The 22,379-nt window shown below is 42.0% G+C and overlaps 2 protein-coding genes across 8 annotated transcripts in view; one reads left to right on the top strand and one right to left on the bottom strand.

Moving 5' to 3' along the window:
- LOC119912254 (leucine-rich repeat and fibronectin type-III domain-containing protein 4) overlaps positions 1-20,587 on the top strand; it is a 39,687-nt gene extending 19,100 nt beyond the window's left edge. For both annotated transcript variants that reach the window (XM_038731355.1, XM_038731354.1), the window contains 6 exons: positions 242-844; positions 976-1,138; positions 3,235-3,405; positions 4,337-4,498; positions 5,206-5,940; positions 17,180-20,587. In XM_038731355.1, the coding sequence (XP_038587283.1) occupies positions 268-844; positions 976-1,138; positions 3,235-3,405; positions 4,337-4,498; positions 5,206-5,940; positions 17,180-18,497 (3,126 nt within the window). In that variant the 5' untranslated portion in view covers positions 242-267 and the 3' untranslated portion in view covers positions 18,498-20,587. The remainder of the gene's footprint in view (positions 1-241; positions 845-975; positions 1,139-3,234; positions 3,406-4,336; positions 4,499-5,205; positions 5,941-17,179) is intronic.
- pcxb (pyruvate carboxylase b) overlaps positions 1-22,379 on the bottom strand; it is a 309,482-nt gene that overhangs the window by 103,990 nt on the left and 183,113 nt on the right. The gene's annotated exons all lie outside the window — the stretch shown is intronic.

Genomic DNA, 22,379 nt, shown 5'->3' with positions numbered 1-22,379 from the left:
AAAGTGTTAAGCTATGAAGCACCAAGCAGGCATTAGTGCAGAGTGGTCCTCATTTAAGAGGAGGCCTTGGCCCACACAAGTATGAATGTGTGCAGAAAAGACTTTCCAGCTCTGTCTAGTCAGAGAAGTCCAGACACAAAATCACACTTCAGATCTCTCTCATAAAAACAATGTCTGACCAGTGATTGCATCTTAAACCCATTCTGCTTTCTCCCCATTCTCCCCCTTTGTCTCCCTCCAGGTCTGTGGATTGCCAGGCGTTCTACCATGCCTGTCCCCCCACCCCTCAATCCCCGCAGACAAAAACACCTGCCCCACACACACCTCCACCCCGAACAAAGGGCCACCTTCCCCTCTCTCAACCCTCCATCCTTCCTCTCTCTTTGTCTTCTCCCCCCTCTCCTTGTCTCATCTTTGCCCTCCTCATCCTGTCTCATCCACTGCGGCTGCCCCAGGTCTACCAAAAGAACGCTTCCTGACTCTGTCCCTTTCCCGGCGTTTCACTGGCTGACTCTTGTCACATGCTGCCTGCTGCCTTCTCTGATTGGAGCAGGGGAGACTTGGGGCGTGGTCTCGGCCTGTCCCTTCCACTGCGTGTGTCGAAACCTTTCAGAGTCGCTCAGCACACTCTGCGCTGACAAGGGCCTATTATTTGTCCCCCCGCACGTTGACCGGCGCACTGTCGAGCTGCGATTGGCCGACAACTTCATCACGGAAGTGGGCGGGATTGACTTTGTCAACATGACCGGATTGGTAGATTTGACTCTGTCGAGGAATACCATCCACCTGATCCGACCAATGGCCTTTGCTGATCTGGAGAGTCTGCGCTCGCTGCATCTGGATGGTGAGCCAAAACAGTAATCCTACTCAAAGATAACCGCAATCCTGCAGACTTAAACTACGTGGATTTGACAATTTGGTAAAACATTCAGATGAATCAAGTTCCTAAGTTATATTATCTATATTTGTGTTCAGGTAATCGTTTGACAACACTTGGACCCAGGGACCTCGCAGGTTTGGTCAATCTGCAACACCTGATCATCAACAATAACCAGCTGGTGAAAGTCTCTTCCCAGGCCTTTGATGACTTCTTGCTCACACTGGAAGACCTTGACATGTCCTACAATAACCTCCGGAGGTAAGGTTTTGCACCTACACGCATCAGACATTCACACAATCTCCTCTGTTCTGCTTTGTTAAGTAGAAACACTCTGTAATACTCTAGAGTTCCCTGTGCTCAGGTCTCTATCTCAAGCATATGCTTGCAGACGCACAGCTCAGCTCACAAACTTTCAAGGCACAGGGGAAACGCCTTATATGATCACGCAAGAGTCAGCAAACACGATGAGGAGGAACCGGCTCAATCTGCTGAGGCTGGGAGGACAGGACTAAAAGCTCAGGAAATTGAAAGTGAATCAATTTTGATGAGGTCCTAATTTTCTTTGACTTTGATTTTGTTAAGAATTGATGAGCTCACTCCACTGTGTATTAGTGTGCACTGCTATTCCATGTGGTTGTGTAGCACTCCTCTCATCTCCATCTAGGACAATGGAGACCTCTTATAGCATCACTATCTATTCCTCTGGACTAAATAATAAATCAGAACAATGATGATATTCTCTTTCACTCCCCTATTCTCCTCTTCATAGTGTCCCACAGCGTTGATGAATTCAGCACCTTTTGGCTGTCAGTTCTGATTCAGATGTTTCATTTGTCTCCTCTACAGGCGCTCTCTGGCCTCTGTCCAACCTCCACCAAGCCATAAGAAAAGTGTAAAGAGTTTTAATGAGTCACACATTATCAAACTGCTGTTCGCCCTTTGTTGCAGGTTACAGAGAGGTTACAGAGTGTTTACATAATGAGCCTGTATCATTGATTATTTTGTTAAAGTTAAAAGTGCTCAAAACAGAACAGGTCATATGAGAACCCTTTTTAGGCAGGCGACGAGATTATCCACGTGGGGAGGCCCACCTGTGTAATTTAATTGTGAGGGAAAGTGCGGGACACCTGGTGTCTCCTGCAGATTACATTTATTCAAATTGACTTTAGCAGACTTTTACAGAGCTGGGCTTTGGAACCTGAACTGATCTCATGTGGGTAACTTTCTGGGACACTGGTGTTGAGCAATGCAGCAAGGACTAAAGTCTTTATTTATTACAAAATAAGTTATGACCATATTATTGGTTGGCTTCTTCACCAAGTACATCTGACTCCCGGTTACTTGTCAAGGTCTGCATGTTTAAATTTATTTAATACCAAAATGAAAACATTTGTGGACAATCACTTTGACCATATCAAAGAGGCATCCTTTTACTACACTATCCTGCTTCATTCACCCGTCTTTCTCTGATCTACACCACAAAATCATTAAGCCTAGTACTTCTTCGCCTTCACTTGCCTTTTGTCTAGAGACATTCTACTGTATGGACAAAGACAGTGGCCATCTGCTGTTTGTTGTACACATAACGTCAATATTTAGCAACTTTACCTCTCCACTTGAAGTGATTAAGATAACTAATTCCATTAATTTACACAATGCAAGATATTCTGTCAACCAAATGAGGTTTTAATTAACTTGTTTATGTGGGATCTTGAGTGGTAGCAGGTTCTATTTGTGCTCAGCGCTGAGCATGCTACAGTCTTGAACCAAAGCAAATGTACAGTATACTCTGTGGGCCCTTTTGTTTAGCAATGTAGTAAACTCAACAAAAATAAAAGAACACAAAAAGAAAACAGCGTAGGTGTATGAACCTGACTCCAAAATAAAGTAAATTCATTATTTCACATTTATTCCATTTTGCTGGTTCTCAGTCATCAGTTTTGACACACTAATTTGCCTAAAATGTTCTAAAGTGAATGTCTGCACAAAAGGAATACTAAATGACAACAGCAATGGGTCACAGATGGGACTGGTGAAACCCGGATAAAAAGGATTGAGAGGGAAAACAAGCATCTGTTGTAGTTGTCTGTCATTGCAGTCACCCTTAATTAGTCTTTGTTTATTCCTATTTTCCACAGAATAACACGGGGAGGTGCTCAGAATTTACAGATTAAACTCATCTATAATAATAGCAGCACACTCCTCCTTTAATCGGGTTAATTTTCTATACAGTGTCAATGTACCCACAACAACAGACACTAACCATCAGAGTGAATACGTCTTCACTGTTGCCATTGCGTTCAACAGATATTCTCTTATTTCTCCCTAAATGTGTTTCTATTTCATTGCTACAGGGTACCATGGGAGTCCATTCAGAATATGGCCAGCCTGCACACGCTCAACCTGGACCATAACCTGATAGATCACATCGCGGAAGGAGTCTTCGGAGAGCTGTATAAGCTTGCAAGACTGGATATGACCTCCAACAGGCTCCGAACCCTGCCTCCTGATCCCCTCTTTGCAAGGTAGCTCTTAAGCTTGTCTTTTATGTTTCTCTAAGAAGTGGCTTAGTGGAAATATTCTGTGGCAGACAACACTATCACTGAGCCACCAAAGTGGTTTTTAAATGGAGCGTTCTAGCACTGAAACACAGGGGAGACAATGTTGTTGTACAGAGATTACTCAATACACTACTTATTTTGCTAATTATCCATATACAGTATTGTACATGACAGTATAAAATGGTTTCACTCGTACCAGTCGACAGACTGGAACACGTGAGGAAGGTAAATAAATAAGGATTTTATAGGGCTTGTCGTACATTCTCAACTTTGGAAATAGTAATGGCAAGGAATTTTGTTGAAGAAAAGAAAACTTTTGTAATAGTGACAACTAAGTGCCAACAAATAATACTGTCATCACGGTCACCCATGTGAGGTATTACAGCCCCATTTTTTAAAGGGACAATTTTCCGGAAAATGCTTAAGTAAGCTCAGAGCCCTGTTTTCTTCCTTGATATTAGCAAATTATTCCAAGATGCTTATAACATATATAACTGTTAAGTATTGCTCCTAAGTAGGTTTGTAACCTCCTGCTGTGGACCATTTTCACAATCAATTGTTTTTCTCATTTTGAGCAGCAAGCTCTTATATACTTGCTGATGCCAAGACCTCATTTTATAGCTAAGTTAATAAAAATAAATAAAAATTGAGTGACAAATGTGCAAAGTTGTTGCTATTGAACAAAGAAAGGGAACACACTTCCTTGACAAGGAGGAAAAAGATGTTTATGAAAACGTTAAAAAGATAGTTCTGCTATTGGACTTGGAGGTAAGATAAATGCATTGGCATCCATCTACAAGTCAAATTAATTAAAAATCTAGCGATTAAAATACTCCGTTATGGCTTTTCAAATTTGTGCAAGTGAACTGATGGCCTTGTCTACTGTCATCTTCAGGTCTCAGACAGGTGCAATAAGTCCCACCCCCTACAATGCAGTTATAAGCTTAAATTTCGGTGGAAACCCGCTGCACTGCAATTGTGAACTGCTATGGTTACGGCGGCTTATCCGTGGAGATGACATGGAGACGTGTGCCACACCTGCTCACCTGGCTGGAAGGTAATCATCATGAATTGGCCAATGGATCATTTGTCTAAATTAGAACCAAACATTTAACCTATTCTTTTTGATAAGTGAAGCATTCTTCAAGGTCAGATGAAGCAAAAGAATAATTACAGGTTGAATGATGTATTGAGTCTAACTGAATATCATACTCGAGTGTTTCCCAACCTTGTCACAAGGCCAATCTGTCCTACAAGATTTTGCTCTAGCCCTTCTTTTTTTTTTTAGCATACATCCAATTACAGGCCTCACATTTTATGACACCTTAATTAGATCATTGTGTGTGCAAGAATAGAACTGGAGCAAAGGTAGGCATTAAGGAATGAGTTTCGAAACAATGATGTGATATTACTGTAGTCATTCTGATACCTCACACTTCCACCTCTCTGCTGGAATTTTCCAGTCTAACCCTGCAGTCAAACGTATGGAATGAAAACAAAGGACTGAGGAGCAAAATGAGCATCTGTTGTTGTCATCTGTTATCACTGTCATCATTAATTAATGTTCTGCACAGTAGAATGGGAAAATACACTACTCTGTTACTGAACTTTACCCTTAAAATGATAAACAAGAGCACATAGAGCTTTAGGTTAATGTACTAAAAGAATCTGCCAATGCCACTTTGAAAGCATAACACAAGACAAATTTCCGTACTTAGCCAAAAAGGTGATTCTGCTTTCCCCTTTTATCTCCCTTTGTCTCAGATATTTCTGGTCGATTCCTGAGGAGGAGTTTACTTGTGAACCACCTCTCATCACCCGTCACACTCACAAGCTGTGGGTGCTGGAGGGCCAGCGAGCCACATTAAAATGCAGAGCTATTGGCGACCCTGAGCCAGTAGTCCACTGGGTTTCACCAGATGACCGCATCATTGCAAATTCATCCCGGACCAGCTCCTTCAGCAATGGGACGTTGGATATCTTAGTAACAGTTGCCCGGGATGACGGGGCATACACATGTATCGCAATAAACGCAGCAGGTGAAGCGACTGCCACTGTGGACCTGAAAATAATCCCCCTGCCTCACCGGGGCGGAGCAGGCGGAAACACAGGGAATAACAATGCGAACACCAAAAACAACAGGAACGTGACCAATGGGATTTTACGGACTGATCCGGGTTCCTCGGATATCAGCACGGGGAAAAATGGAGGTATTAACAATGCCGCAGGACGTGGAGGAGAGGTGGACGATGGGAGAACAGCTGGAAGTGAGGATGATGAGGGTGACAATAGCAGGGCCACCGAAGGGGAGCGGGTCGATGGAGGGAGCATGGAGAACGAGGAGGGGGACGAGGAGGAAGGAAGGATGGTTGGAGTACAAGCGGTTACATCAACCTCAGCTCAGGTCCGATGGGATTTGGGGCGTTTGTCTGCAGCTTACGTTGTCTGGATGTATCAGATACAGTACAACTGCACCGCAGACGAGACCCTCATCTACAGGTGAGTTAAAAGTTTGCTATGCAATACTCACTATGCAAACAACGAGAGCCAATGTGAAATGTTATTTACATTAGTTTAGATACTTTCCAACAGATATCCGTTATCTTCGTGCAGTAATAGCTTCTCCTCTACGCAACCACAAATCATTTTTTGACTGTCAGTGTCTTCCTCCCTGCAAAGGTGGATATCCTGTTTTCATGCAAAACGCCTTAAATATTTATCCATTACAGCACGACACTTCACTAGTGCAACTGTTCACCTTGTACATGGGCGGGTGGATAGCTCAAGGGAAGGATGAATGGGGAGACAGATGAAGGGATAGAGGGGCAAAGGTAGTTAATAATTTATCTCCATCACTGTATGACATTAAAAGCCAACAGGTAGATAAGTCAGTGCATATGGATGAGAGTAGAAAGGGACGACAAGGGGATGAACATTTGGGGGAATAAAGGGGAATTTGGAGGATAGCTTCTTTTGAAAGTAAATAAGTGTCCCTAACTGTTGCTGTAGATATATGTTGCATAGCAAATCTAGCATGTGCCAGTATTAATGAACACGTCCGATGAAGTAACAAGGGATCCTGATGGGACATGCCATTTTACATGCCAAGTAAGATTGAAATCTTCAGAAAACCCATGCCATTTTGCATTTAAAATGAGATCCCCTCACCCTTCACTGTCCATGTTTATTCACCATGCTCTCAGAGAGAGATAAATAATCAAACATTTATAAAGACCGGAGGTTAAGGGCTGCAATTCTGTTCTTGTTATCACAAATTATTTAAGTAGACCACTGCCACATGCTGCCTTATAAGTTTGGGTAACATTTCGGAGAGAAACACGAGGTGAAAAACTAATTTGCACGCCCAAACCTGCCAATCTTTGCTCAGTGTTGCTATGCGTTGCTGTGAGCCAATTTGTATACATCAGCTGTGGGCCTAGCAAAAACAAAGGAGGAGTACTACTGTAGACTCTTGTAACAGCTAAAGAAAGCCAAAAAGATTAAAAGGAAGAACAAATCAAAGCCTTCCTATAAAACAAACCTTTTCGTTTTACATGAAAAATGATGAATCACAAATTTTACACCTTCTGTGCTAGTACGGTGAAACTGTTGATACCCTCAAAAACTGCTAACATCAACAGAAGCAGGAGGTCAGAATGAAGACGGGGAGTAAATGAATCTGAGATGGATGGACGCAAGATAGGAGTCTTTCCTTGATTAATATGACAGTGGAACTTGTGTTGTAGCTACTTTGAGCACTTACATGCACCATACTACTGCACAGTACATGAATTATGCTAGCAATTTAAAACTGTAGACTGATGAACATTTGTGTGTGTGGTGGTTTCTACCACACAACTGAAACAGTGACAGCAAGATGGATTTTGGGAAGAGGAGAAGAGTTTCTGGATTTTTGATTTCACTCATCACTAAGTTTCCCTCAGATAAGATGGTATTAAGTTGTTAGTGGTATTGAGGAGGGGTGAAGAGAGCTAACTATCATATGACAGGAAGAGGACAGGGAAGACGGGCTGATTGGAGAATATGAAAAACTGTGTGCAGGCATAACCAAAAGGTTTAAGGGGAAGTAATGGAAGATGGAAGCCAAGGGTAAATGGGGAAAAGAGACAAATGGGGGGAGGAGAAACTAATAGTTTGAGTGATGGATGGGGCCAGAAGGGAAGAACGGGGGGATTTTAAGATAGGAATGAGGCCTCAAATTTCAGAAGGAGGGAGGAAAATGATTGAGGGAGAACAGGAAAGACAGGCTTCACCAAAATCACCTTGGGAGATGGAGATAAAAGAAGGATGGGTGAAAGCAGAGAGGGGTGGGCTCAAACGGTCCTCAAGGAAAAAGCAGGAAAGAAAGGGTGGGGAGAGAGAGGGGAGAGGGAGGTATTTAAATGCATCACTGACAGAGTGAGAGAGAACGTGTGTACATGACAGAAATACACCTGGGTATGGAAATAGGGAAGAAAGTGTGAGGAGGGGAAGAGTGGAAGAGTGGAAGTTGGGAGTGCCACAAAGTGAAAGAGAAAAGCGTGACGAGAGAAAGAGCCCACAGAAATTTAGGATAAATGAAAGAGAAGGAAAGGACAAAAATACAGTTGTTCGTTCCAATAAACTGCTAGGGAGAGGGTGGGGTGGATGAAAGGACAGGTGAATATAAGTCTCATTGAAATGCCACATCAAAACAGACCAGTGTAGATTCTGTACAGTCCCATGACATATATGTTGCAATTACACATGGAGAACTAATTACACGACTGAACTGAATTAACTGAATGAGATGTCAGATCCCTCATTGTTCAGCTGCGTTTATTCCTCTACGGAAAATACTAATAATAGCGAAGCTGGCTTGCTACTCAACATCATCAAGTAAAGGTGTATTAACTCTACAAACCAAAGCATATCAAGTTAGAGAGACACAGAGACTACATCATCTACAGCGCCACAGGAGTTGAAACTAGCGGTCGACTGATATGGGCTTTTCATGGCAATTGTTTAAATGTGTGTTGATAAGCAGGCTGTCCATTTCAAGAGCTAAAACTATGTATTTCATAGATGGAACAGAACAGCAGAAGAAGGATAAATCTAACACGTTATTATGCAAATTTCACATTTAACTTTTATTATAGCGACTAAATGCTCTTCTACAACCGGCATCATATAATTATTTAGATGTGTTCATTATGTTGTTCGTTTCCAGTTTAGCTACTGATTAATTTTAAAATGTAGGAAATTTGACTGTTTTGATGTGTAATGAAATTAAGCAATTGTAAAATTAATAAACGCCGTAACTTCCACTACTGCTCAGTTTAAAGTGCTCCCACACAGCTGAGGGTTTCATTTAGTTTTCCCTTTGATGTGAACTGGAGCGTAACGTTCACTGCTGCCAGCGGAGGTCAGGCGAGAACCCCCCCCCCCCCCCAATACTCGAATCTCAAAATTGAAAATCGAATGTGTACCCAACGGTTGAATATTCGAGTCCAGCACTAATGGCTGATATTTCAAAACAAAGAAAAGTCATGTATAATTCCATTATTCCATTGTTATGCAAAGTACAATCTAATATATGTGTTATCTTAGCCAGTAACCTGTTGTTTTAGATGAAAGTTTAATACATTGATGAAATAGAAAAATACTTTGGGTGATGCTGTAGATTTGAGAATGTGACCGGTGTTTAAGGGAGAGTGGGGTACAGTTTGTCAGAAGTGACATCACTCTACATTCTCAACAGTATAACAATATATATTTAACGCTAGCCGGTAATGGTTTTGGATGAGATGTCCTGTCATTTATTGATATCAGCCTTGTGAGTGCAGGGATCGGTCGATGCAGATTATCCCAAAATGGCAGATATTGGCCTGATTATTCGGCTAACTGACGAATCGGTCCATTACTAGGTGAAACACCTTTGACAAATTTGCAACAAAAACTGAAGCTTGATGATGGTAGGATTTGTTGCATGTTTGTCGTATTGGATTGCATGCAATTGTATGGCTGTTTAGTATATTCTACTTCTCTGAAGGAACAAACTTTAAAGAAATAATGGAACGGCAGCACTAGTATAGGTGATAGCTCAGCTGTGCAGCTTGAGACAAGAAATTGCAGATAGACACCAAGTGTCACACAGAAGCAAAATATAGGACAGATAAGCGAGAAAGACTGAGTCAAGACAACGTGCCTCACAGGAGAGATGCTGAAATTCAGCAAGGAGGGAGTAAGCAATCTGAAGTTTGACTAAACTCTAAAACAAATCAAACAACAAAACAGAGGGAGGGGGAACTGTCTCAAAGGAGATGGCAATATAGTGGCTATCTTAAAGGTGAAATTGAGAAATAATCTGAATTGGAAAAAAGAAGGTGGTGGTTAAAAGAAGAGACAGGAAGTCTGAAGGCTTTGAGGGTGGACAAACGGGAAATCAGTCTCAAAGGACAGATAAAGAGGAAAAAGAAGGGGGCATCATCACCCTGCAGCCAGGGTATAGATTTCTATCATGCTATCCAAATGCAATATCACACCAGCTAGCAAGGCTGCAAAGAAAAGAGTCAGCCAAAGGGAGTCTGGCTCATGAATTCAAAAAGAGAGAATGGATGAGTGAGATTTCATGCTTTCTATCAGGGATTTGTGTTCATATTTTGTTATTGTCGCTGCTGTATGTGTGCTTTGGCAGGTGGAGAAAAAAAAAAAACCCAGCAGCCCAGCTGAATTGAGTTGAGAAAGGGGAGGGAAGGAGGGAGAGACAGAGAAAGAGGAACACAGAGGATTTAAGAATGGAAGGCAAGGAAAGATAGAGAAAAATATATATCTAGTCTCACAAAAAGTGGTCTACATACATATATGCACCTTATATAAATAGATTACAGAATAACAGAGCGCATTGTGTGGCTGCCAGATTTAATCATCTTTTAAGAAGTTCAGTTGCATGCTAGACGACACCAGCCTCCATTTTAGCACGGCTTGTCTAATTCTGATGGCGTGCGTGACAGTGCCAGGTGGGATGTCGTCTATGTGGCATCCGCTGGGCACCGCTCACCGTGTCACCCTCAGCTCCCCTGACACCTTCAACAGAGCCTCCTTCCTGGAGCTTTGCCACAGTGTTACAGTACCACACTTTGATTTGAGTGTGAGACAATGTCCTTGATCCTGGCATTCAGACATCTGAAAACCGCAGCGACAGAACAGCCAACTATTGCTAAGATTGCTAGTTGAATGGTGGCAATTACCAAATTGGCATGTCTTTCTTGCCCACACATGGGTACAGCCTACCTGAAGGACAAAGAACAGGAGAAAGAATGTCCCTCCATGTTAATGAGGCAGCATTTGTAAAGTGACCTCTGTGGTACCATCTGTTACAAAATCCAATGTCTTTTCAGGAAGACTTCTAGTTTCATGCATGAAGTCACAAGTTGAAAACCTCAGTTGTAAACCAGCACAGAACAAAAGAGCTGGACACAATCCAAAAGCCCGTTAGCCTTACAAAACATGAATCATAGTGAAGCCGGTAATGTTACGTTTTTGTTGAAACAAAAGCATGTTGATTCTGTGGTAGTTATGGTGCAGAATTATACTGTAAGGTGTTCTTGTTTTCCCACCCTGTGTACATATTGGGAAGACAAAACCACAAAAGACTGCCTTAAAATAGCCCAAGTTATATTATCACCTCTTCACTCATTTCAAAAACTATCTGAAGTCAAGTTTATAGCGCAACACACGACTCAGAGATTCACATCAATATTATTGTTGCAGGACATTTTCATACTAATTTAATCAAATTGTACATTGTAGGTACCACTGATGTCAACCTCTGTATATACTGAAATAGAAATATATAATTCAAAAGCTCTGAATTACAAAAAGACAGTCTGCTTTTTATTGTGCTGCTTATGTTTGTACATGAACCGGTTTCTAAAATGTCAATCTTTTGGGACAGAAGTTTAAATACTTTATGAATTACTGGTACATGAGGTAAATCAGTGGGGGCATTTGTACATGCACATTTCAGAGCCAAAAGTTTCTTCTTATTAAGTTCAGAAGTCTTCCAAGTGTGCAGGCAGGGGTGTACAGGCGTTTGACAATTTTCACAATTTCTCCCCAGTCACAACAGGATCGACCTTCCCTGCTGGGCACTCAAAAGTGCCAAATTTGACACAGAAATTAATGCGAACAGAAATGATCACAGGGACAGAAAGAGGAGGAAGTTGGAGAGAAATGTCACGCAGAGTTTAAGACATAATGAGAATAATGAAAGTAGAGTCTCAGAAAAGGTACGCATGGTCAAAATGTACAGGGTGAGAGTTTGACAGCGGTAGGAAAGGAACATGCTGAGACTCCGACAGAAGAGTGTATGGGTAATGAGTCACAAAAGGGAAAGGAAATGAAAAGATTAAAGAAACCAAACCTAAAAATTAGGTGCATGGCAATACCACTCATTTGCAAATGAATTTTTGACACAAAGTAATGAACTAGCCTAGTCTATAAATGTAAGCTATACAGAGAGGATATTTGCTTGGCTGCACCAAACAGCTTCCACTTGTCATGTTCTATGTGGCTGTTTGTATTGTACAATATGATATTGCTGGTGAAACTAATATCAGCATCCTATTTCAGTCTTGTGTGAGCCTGGTAACCAATACAAGAAATCACGAGAAACAAGACAAGTACATTTGCTGAGACAGGGATTGATAAGGAGCGTTTTAACAGTGGGGCAGTGAGGAGGCACAAAGAGACAGAGAGAGAACAAGGGAGGAGGGAAGGGAGGGACAAAACTGGGGTGGAGAGTCGTACCCCAGGGGAGGATGTAATTAAGTGTTAAACTACTGTGTCAATACATGTGTCAACTCACATCATAGGCAGAGGAAGGAAGGAAAAGAGAAGGGTCAGCACTCAATACACATGTCAATGTCTATTATATTGTAGGGTCAGAAGAAGTAGGAGAATGAGTAAGGTAGGTAGGTAGAGAGGGACAGACAATGAGATTCATACTATCTTTCATTCTGTGGCTAAACATAAAATAAAGAAAAACAAGGGATAAATTATAGAGAGAGACAAATACTGGGAGATTGGGCAGAAGGAGGTCATAAAAAAAGGAGCAAGAATGAGAGAGAAAACAACTGAATAAGGCGGCACGGAAAAATCAGGCCAAAAGAGGGAGAGCCGAGAGAGAAGGAATAACAGAAGGAGGAATGAAACAAAATCTGGTGGTGGTGGGGGGAGATTGACAGAAGAGATCAGACAAAATTGAGGGAGACACCAAACAAGACAGTAAACAGTCCAACAAATCAAGTCACAAATCACCAAAAATGGAGGAAAGGGTAAATGAACAAAAGACATGACATGGGGAAAAAGGAAACAAGTACAGTATAGATGTCAGCCAGAAGAGATAATTGCTTTGTTGTTTTTCCTTGTTTCTTTCTCTCTCTCTCGCTCTCTGTGCCCAATCTATTCTGGTGTCAGACCACCACAGCTGGTTATGTAGATGGAGAGAATATAAAAAGGGAAAAGAAGTGGAAGAGAAGGGAAGAGAAAGATGGGAAAAGGGTTGCAGGTTTCTACATCTCTTTTATGCCCCCTTGCTATCATTCTTTTCCTCTCCCTCTCTTTCTCTCGAGTACCAATAATTACTCGTTTCTGTGTCACCAGCTTGAACAAAGCACTCCCTTGTCTCCATCACTTTCTCCCTGCATCTGTGTGTATGCACGTGCCTTTGCAGGGTTTAAACATAATTAGAAGCACAGAAACACACGCACACACACACACGGTGGGGTAGGTGACAGCACAATGCCGGTGTCTGCAAATACAAGCATAGTAATGAGAACACCACCCCTGCCTATTGGACATAACCAATTCAATCAATCGATTCATTTTATTACAGACCAGTAATCCAAGTTATATGAGGTGCACTTTATATTCATGAACATTCGCCGCCTCAGGAGCAGTGAGGATTTAGGTGAATATGATTTCATGTGTCCATGAAGTGGACGCATACCACAGAGCTGCAGATCTGCAGGTACATATGACAACAGGCATCAAAATATAGTTAAAAATGCATAATGCAGTGAGGAATAGTGAATCACCATATCAAAGATGCATGCATTTGTGAATGTGTCCGGGTCTTTCCATGTATATTTCAGTGAATTTGCTAGCGTATTTCTTTCCCTGCCAACGTGGTAAAAACAACTAGAGAGGTGATGCACGATCTCATAAGGGAGGGAACGAGGAGGGAGAGGGGGAGGACTAGAAACATTTGATGAGGGTGGCAGGGAAAAGGAAGATACGAGGGCAGAGGATGAGGGAGGAGCAGAGGCTGGTAAACAGGAAGTAATGAAAAGAAGTGTAGTGAAGAGAGGTGACCTTGGATGCTAAATAATGGTACACGGTTATAGCTGTGGCTAATAGAGACATAGTACAGTGGCTGTGAAAATGAGAGAGGCTAGGAGGTCAGGCCGAAGGATTTGCAGCTAGCAGAGCTCATTGGCTGCAGAAATACAGGATGTAAAAGAGACAGAGAGACAAAGGAGAATAGATGTGCAGAGGGAACGAACATAACTAAAAATGTATGTCAAATGGTAAAAAGGTATCAAGAAATGATGGGCAATTACAAAGCAATGAAAAGGGCAGAGGATGTAGGAGATAAGAGTGAGGGACTGATCAGCAAAAAAAAAGGAAATCTGTTTATAAAGGATGGATGGAAAAAGAATAAGGGATGGATTGAGGGAGGGGAGGATCGAAAAAGAGCTGAAAAGAAGGATAGAGGGAGGAGGGATAGAGGACAGTGTGAATAAAGGAAGGGGTATTGAATGGCAGGATTATAAAAATGACTCAAGGATTCACTCAAGGTGTGTGTATGCGTGTTGTGTGTATGGTCACACAATGGAGGACTGAATAGTTTGATCCTGTGTCCCAGTTTATCAGACAGACAGACATAGTACAGACTGCGAAAAGCATTTAGTTGTTTTCTGGTAATCCACATACATACAAATTCATCTGGTGCAGTATAATTCATAGTGCAACCATATATCAGGAAGTAGAAAGGGAATCAGCACAAATATTATTTGTAGAAGGCTTTGGCAATGCAGTTTCTTATTCAGTGCTGAATCCAATAAAGCACGCAACAGTATAGCAGCAATATTAATCAAACAGACGCCATGCGACATGGGAAAAGAGGGGAAAAGAAAGGACAAAGTATGCATTAACATGACAGTGAATCAAAAGAAGAAAAAAAAAAAACATTTAAAAATAACCTTTGTTACAGAGAACTGGCCCCTCAGCCGAAGACACGACTCCTCAAATGTCTCTGCCTCGCAGGGTCGGTCAATTCTACACAGACACGTACATGCTCTGGATGAAATGACACTGCTGTAATATTTCTTAAGGCCTTTTGTAAGCCTATAATCTGACCACAGCTTTTTATTCAGAAACAGAGACAGCAGTAGTGTCATCAGTGCTGCTTCTTGCATATTTCATTGGGAAATCTGATTGAGATTGAAATCTTTACTAATGGACTTACAGGGGCAATTTGCAATGCCCTGGTGTGAGATGCTTCTTAAGATGCTTTACTCTTTGCTTTAGGAATATACAGTACTTACTCAAAAACCTCTCTTTCCCAAAATTAGTTATTGCCCTGATGTTGCTTAGAATCTGTTTGTGATTCAACTAGATGATTTTAATGTCACTATCTGCTCTTCGAAAGAAAGATGACTGATATTCTGGTGTGTTTAAAGTGTGGATATTGCATGAAGAGATACTTTCACTCGAAGTACTGCGCTGTTGAGCAAATGAGTCTTTGCCATGGTAACTCAGTTCGTAATCCGCTCCAGCGTGAACAACAAGTTAATTATTGAATTTGTGACAGTGTTAGAAAGCAATCTATAACGACCTAACGTCCAGTGGATGAGGCTGATTTTGGAGGAGAATGCCCCATGTGTCTCTTCAGATTGGACTTGGAGAGTCAGACAGTATACGTTGTCCTTCATCATCATGATCATATTGAGCATCTGTTAGAAATTAGGGGTTTGGAGGCATCTCTGTGCTGGTGCTTGCTATTCAAATTAGTCTAGGAGATTTGCTAAAAGAGATTGAGTTTGCAACACGTTCTTTTCAAAAAAACATTTTAATCCTAAATTATACCTGTGCGATAGTTAATATTCTGGCCATTTTTTCAGAAAATTTCAATTTTGTTCACTTTTAAGCACTGAGAAGGCAGTGAAAATCAGTGATCAATATTCCTACGTAGCAGTACTGTAACCCAAATCCATGAGTCTGCCCCTCTGTCTTGCATCAAGTTGGCCCCCTCTTTTGTTTCATGGCTAACTTGGCATTATTCAAGACATGCAGCTCCATAATTTCTTTGAGACTGAATAAACTTAATATGTTTGTGAGAACTGTCAATCAGACGGATTTCATTTGTGCTTATGTAACAGCAGCTAAATTACAACCAATTAAACACTAAAGAAAAACACAAGTAGGCTAAATTGTTGCCGTCCTTGGTGTCTTTATTGAGTGCATTTTAAACAGACTAAGGTTAAGGGCCTTCTGCATTGGCTCCCCCGGTGTCTGAGTCACACTAGATGGCATTTATAGGATGTAGCTCAAGTCTGAAGGGAGCTGGAATGGTTAGCAACAGACGATACAAATAAACCCTTTGATGTAGCAAGAAAAGGGAGAGAAAAAAAGGGAATTGGAGAAACCGAATGCAGGAGAGGAAAAAAAAAAATAAAAAAGAAATCGGTAACAAAATATTCATGGCAGCAACACAAAGATGCACAAAGACACACCTGCCCACACAACAAGGTTGGACAGCAGAGGGCAAAGTCATACCCATCAGCAACAGACACTTGAGCTGTGCTACAGTCTCCCACACACACTTTACCCTAGCATGTCACACACACAGACCCACCAACATAAAAATACACAGACTTTTATTCCAGTATGTCATAAATACAAACATAACAACCATGACCGCGTGCATACACTGAGACAAGCACATACAACTTTTGTAGAGCCTGTGCCCCTCTGTTCTTATCACCACCACATTTCATTGTTTTCTCCCCTCTCTCCGGCTCTCTATTGTTCACCTCTCCCCCGTTTGTTAGCACTAAAGGCTGCTCGAACACTTAAAATGAGGACACATTCAAAGCACTTCTCTCTTTATTATCCCACGCAAGCACTCACCCATTACAGACACATGCAGGAGCACATTTGCAGTCAAAATATAACACACCCTTCACTTCTGATGACAATCCATCCATCCACACATTCCTTTTCTATAAACTGCCAATATGTCCCATCTTTAGGGTGATCCTGGCCCTGACCGTTAAACCTAAAATGGCCTCTTCTTTTAAACGTGAGGTCCCACAAAATGGCTTGACGTTTGCTTCTCGCAGGGATTCAAGTACGAGCATGCACACGTGCACACCCCCCTGCACTCTAAATGAGCAGACAGAGTTCTCTTTTCATGTTCCCTGGGCGCGCTCTCCATCAATAGCTTCATTTTCCCTCTCTCCCCCTACTGCAGTATCCACTCCTGCACTGCTTCCAACCATCCTTTTGCCCCTCCTTTCCTCTGCTTCTATTCGTATTCAACCCTTCTTTCTCCTCTCTACTTAGTTCCTCAATAGTCTAGATATTCAGGCTAGGCTCAGAGTTACTGAATATATTTCACGTTTCACTACAAATCTTGCGCACACTGTTTATTTGACTGACCTCTATTGTTTTTTCTTTTATCCCTCTTTAGAATTCTACCATCGACCAGCGACCGTTTCCTGCTGAAGAACTTGGTCTCCGGTGTGGACTATAACCTGTGTGTGTTGGCCATTTTTGATGACACAATCACATCATTAGCGGCAACAAAAGTCCTGGGCTGCACCACGTTCTCCACCAAGGATGTTTACCCAGCATGCCGCTCTCTCCAAGCACATTTCCTGGGCGGGACACTCACGATATTGGTTGGCGGTGTTGTTGTTGTCACTCTACTCGTGTTCACTGTGGCTCTTATGGTTCGTCACCGTGTCTGTAATCACGGCGATCACATGATTTGTCACAACAGCAACACTGAGGCAGGAGGCGGGGCCTGCTGTCAGGGTGGAGGCGTTGGGAGTGGGGACAAAGGGGGAAACAGTAGTGGGTGCTACCAATCAAATGGTTCCGGGGACATGATGATGGTGGTCCTGCCCAATGGTCTGCCTTCCAAGAGAGGAGGGGAGAAGGACAAGGACAAGGAAGCGGCTGATTCTGCTTCCTCTCTGCCTCCAAAACTCCCTCCAAAGCCCAGGCCCAAGCCTAAAGTCAACCTGGAGCAGTTTCTTTCAGCTGGAGGGGTAGTTTCCACAACAACGGGGGCAGGAGGTGCGATGGCATTGGTAGTAAGGCAAAGGAAGCTGGAGAAGGCGCCGCCATACAGCCTTGAAAGTGACAGAACTCCACTCTACTACTCCCCTTCCCCACCATCCACCCTGCCCCGTCAATCACGCTCCAGGGACCGCCCAAAACCCCATCTGGAGAGAGAACTGACCAATCGCGCCAGTTTCTCTCTGGCTGCACCTTTGAGAGACTCAGAGTTGTTGGACTGGAGAATCACTCCCCGAGGCAGGGACAAATGGAACTCCTCACAGGCTTATCAGAGCCCTCTATCCCCTCTAAGCCCTGCTTGCGGGACAGTTAGCAAACGGCGGCACTCGCTGGATATGGGCTCCTCTGTTGCCCTAGCGACTGATGCTGCAGCGACTGTTGCCAAGCGCTATGGTGCTGTCAGTTATGCTAAGCGGCTGAGCGTGATCTGGACAAGGCGGAGCCAGTCGCTTCATGGAATGCTGGTGCAGTGCGCCTCCACAACCAGTACAACATCTTCAACGGCCAGCGACGAGGTCGAAAGTGCCGGGGGCTTTGGGACACGCTGTGAGTTCCAACGGGGATATATCCATGCTTATAACACCACCAACTCCAACTCTAACACTGGGATCACAACTGGGAAAGCAAGCAGTGTAAAAGACAGGGGGAGGGAAAAGGGAAAAGACGGGAGAAGTGCTGAAGAACTGGAGGAAAGTGTGGTGTAGGGGGGCTGTGAGAGGACAGTTTGAATGGGATCTTGATTTGAGGAGGGCAAAGAGGTGGAGTCAGGGGACAAATTGAGGGTGCAGAAAAGTGCAGATGAGGAAGGAAAAGTTGAGAGTTCAGTGGAAGGGAGAAGAGTAATTCACTTGAGTCTCACTTGTGCAGCTCCCTGATTTGCTCTGGGAGAAGTCAAGAAAAACAGAGGAGAGGAGAAAACATACCTGGAAGCGAGGTGAAGATTTTTAAGAGGCTCTTTATAGCTGACCTAAAGAGCGTCTGGAAAAGTAAATGGGAAGGGAGATGTGAAAGGAAAAAGGGCAAGCGTGGGAGAAATGGGTGAAAGTTTGAAATTAATTTTAAATACTCAAGGTTGAGCTCAGGCTCATTCCAGGATATATAAAGAAAAAAGTACTAAAAACAAAATTCAGAAAAATGAATTAAAAGAATGATCTATATACTGAGGGAGAGACGTAATCAAAAAGGGTAAAACATCAACAGAGCAACAGATCCAAGGATATATAGCACAGACAAAAATGGTGTGAGCTCAGTGTGGATCTCAGTAAAGCCTATACACTAATAGAACCCGACTCTTGCGAACACTTCAACTCGCCAGGGCCTCAGCCCCCACGACACCACAACAGTTTACACTGGATGAAGAAAAACATCACAACCGGTAATACTGGAGGAACGCTCTTCACTGAAAAAGATTTGGATGGCATAGTCCTATTTTCTTTTCTTGTTTTTTGAATCCCACACTGATGGCCATGTTGAAACTCTTTTCCAAAACACAATGAATGTGACTTTTATGTGTCCTCTGTGGCTTGGACAATGATTTTGGCTTGCCGTGCCTGCGGATTATGGGAGCATAAATACAGGGCCGGGTGCATTGGACATGATCAATCGATGCAGGCTGTAAAGAGCAAGTGGAGCAGAGACTTTATTAAAAGAAAGACATTAGGATTACAATGGAGTCGATATGGATTACAAAATGGAGGACGAGGGGTGTATGATGAAACGTGCGCGTGTGCATTTCTGAAAGACAAGATCATATTTGATGTTGGATGATAATGGACCGAACAAATGAATGAATGCATAATTGTGCATGCGTTGATGGATCAGGGACAGGATGTATGTATGTGTTCCTGTATGTGTTTGTATGTGCACATGTATATGAATGTTTGGAGGGGCAATCCAGTCAACCAGACTCCATTTGTGGTAAGTAAGGTTTAGCGCATTCTGGACATGGTGCAACGGAATAAGTCTAAACATTTTGGATTTGTGGTGGTCTTAAGGTTCACCAAAAGTGACGTAAGAGCGAAATGCTGAAAGACATCACCAAAACAAGAATAAATCACTATTCCCATGGTCAGAAAGCTGCAAACCATTAAGTGGCAATCCAAATTTAAAAATAATTTTTTGTGACTTCAGACTCCTTTGTGCCACATGGATTTGCATTAAATCCAAACAGTGAATGTTTTTAGAAAGAAAGCAGTTTAAAAAAAAAAAAAAAGACAGAACCACTATGGAAGACACTGACAATATAAACTCTTCACTGGAAGACTTTGTAAAACGTATAATGGGACGACTGATCCACTGGCACAAACCACAGAGACTCTTAAAAACTCCTATCAAAGACAAAAAAATGAAAAGAGAAAATTTCAAGTACATATATATAGTATATATATATATATATAAAATGATGTTACTTGTCGCACCATGTGTTTCTGTTTTTCAAAGTTTTCTGGGGAATGATGTTAGGATCAAATACAAAATATGAAATGTGTGATTTTTTGTTTTAGACAAAAAATCTTCATGATTAGAACAGAAAAATGTTCATTATATAATCATAGGCAGACACAAAGATTAAAACAGATATTGAAGAAGCATACACAGCAGAAAACACAAACTAGCACACACACACACACCCCAAAAGACAGACACACAAACAAATGCCTATAAAACAGAGCCAAATACATTAAGAATAATGACGTTTAACCATTACTGTTGTTTCCTTTCTGTTTTTATTTCATTTTGCCAAAGTCAATATTGTTATCTGGACTTGATATAAATAATAAAAATTACATGTATGGAACAGAGACGGACTCATTAACACAAGTAAGGAGTAAGTTGCGAGTCGTGTTTGTGTGCATGTGTGTTTAGAGATGTACTTTACATGCGTTTTCCACAAAAGCACATAATATAGGCATAGGTGTCAAAATAATTTACAGTATGACATTTGCCTGTGTCATTGTAGTTTTGTACATCACGAAGTGCCTAAAACAGATTCAAGAGAGTTAAGTGCTATTTAAATCCGCACTATTAGGAATTTGGGGAATATGATGACTATATCAAGAAAGAAACGCTAAGTTCTTTGGATTCCTTTAAAATGGGATAGAAATGTGAAGATGTTTTAAGCTCTAGGCAAACTGGCGAGTCAAAGACGCTTTAGTCTGTGTGGCAAAAATGAAGTTGTTTACTTCTCAGTCAGTGGAGTTGATTAGAAGGGTGCAGTAACCCTTCTTGAGGTAATTAAAAACAACATATAAAACAGAGAAAAGATAGGGTGTGAAAAGAGAAGCAATCTGAGGAAAGCAATCAATAGTTCCAGGAATAGATGGAGATGCATTTATAAAAAACAGAAAGACAAGAGTAAATAAAAGATTTCATATGAAACGCAGAATAGCAAAGAGCTGAAGTGACAGAAAACAGAGTGGTAGACAAAGAACTAAAAGGTGTCTAATGGATTATGATTCTGATGCTTTGTTATTATGAACCATATCTGCTGGTTTCAGGGAGTAATGTAAAACATTACAAGACTCTTTCACCGCTGCCTGCAGCTGAGTTCAACACTAATTTAGCAGCAAAGCAAAGAAATGAGCTGGCAGCGACCTGCAACTGAACATAGCTAATTAAACTTAGAAAAATACAGATGAGTGGAAGAAAAGACAACAGTAAACTGGAAAACATGAACCCGCAAAACAAAACATCCATCCCTACATCAACTTTAACTGGGTGATGGTGGCAACAGGTAAAACATGGTAGCCCAGACCTCCTCCTCCCACTATCAAGTTTTTACTGGAGGATCCCAAGGATGTCCCAGGCTAGATGGGACAGGTAGTTTACCTCTGATTCTCATCACAGTGGATGTACCCACTGTTCGATGTCTGTGAGGCAAGAACCTAAACAGTGACCTGAAAGGGGCTGGTGCTTGGCATGTGTGCTTGCATGTGTCTGCCGCCTGTGTTTGCATGGCTGAATGACCTTGTTTCCTAATGTGTGCGAGTAAGTGTTGATGTTATTTTTGTCATGTCTCTGCCACAATTTGTTAACAGGATAATTTCAACAATAGGATCAAATGACTGGTTTGTGTGGTGTTCTATGTGCGAAAAGAGTTCCTATTTTCTCTTGCAACTTGAGCTTAAGACAGCAGACATCACCTGAGTGATGCAATGACCAGAGGAGATGAAGAAGAGCAACAGAGCGGGCGTGTGTATCTGTGTGTGCGCGTGCGTACATCAGGGTAGAGGGCAATTTGATTTGAAACTCATAAGTGGCAAAATTAAAAGCAGCACCGAGTTTGTCTGAGTGTGTGCACACTTATGTGTGACGGGCAAGAACAACACAGCACAGAACACCAGCCCTCCCCTTTGCTTTCTTTGCCGAAGGCAAAACCCTGGTCCAATTTGACTAATTAAAAAAAAATATAAATAAATAAAAATGCTGACTAACGTGCAAACACACACAAACTCACTTTTTTACACACACACACACACACACGTGCATATATACACTCTACAGGCCAACCTTGTGGCAGTGGTGTTTGTGTGCTCATGCCGTGTATGTGCGCATGTGTGTCTCGAAAGGCCATGCCTGCCTTTAGCCAA

This window comes from Micropterus salmoides, unplaced genomic scaffold (assembly GCF_014851395.1).
Source record: "Micropterus salmoides isolate LMB-PRFRI ecotype aquatic unplaced genomic scaffold, ASM1485139v1 Ms_hic_scaffold_2, whole genome shotgun sequence".
Classification (NCBI taxonomy): domain Eukaryota; kingdom Metazoa; phylum Chordata; class Actinopteri; order Centrarchiformes; family Centrarchidae; genus Micropterus; species Micropterus salmoides.
This window is presented reverse-complemented; position numbering and strand designations above follow the sequence as displayed.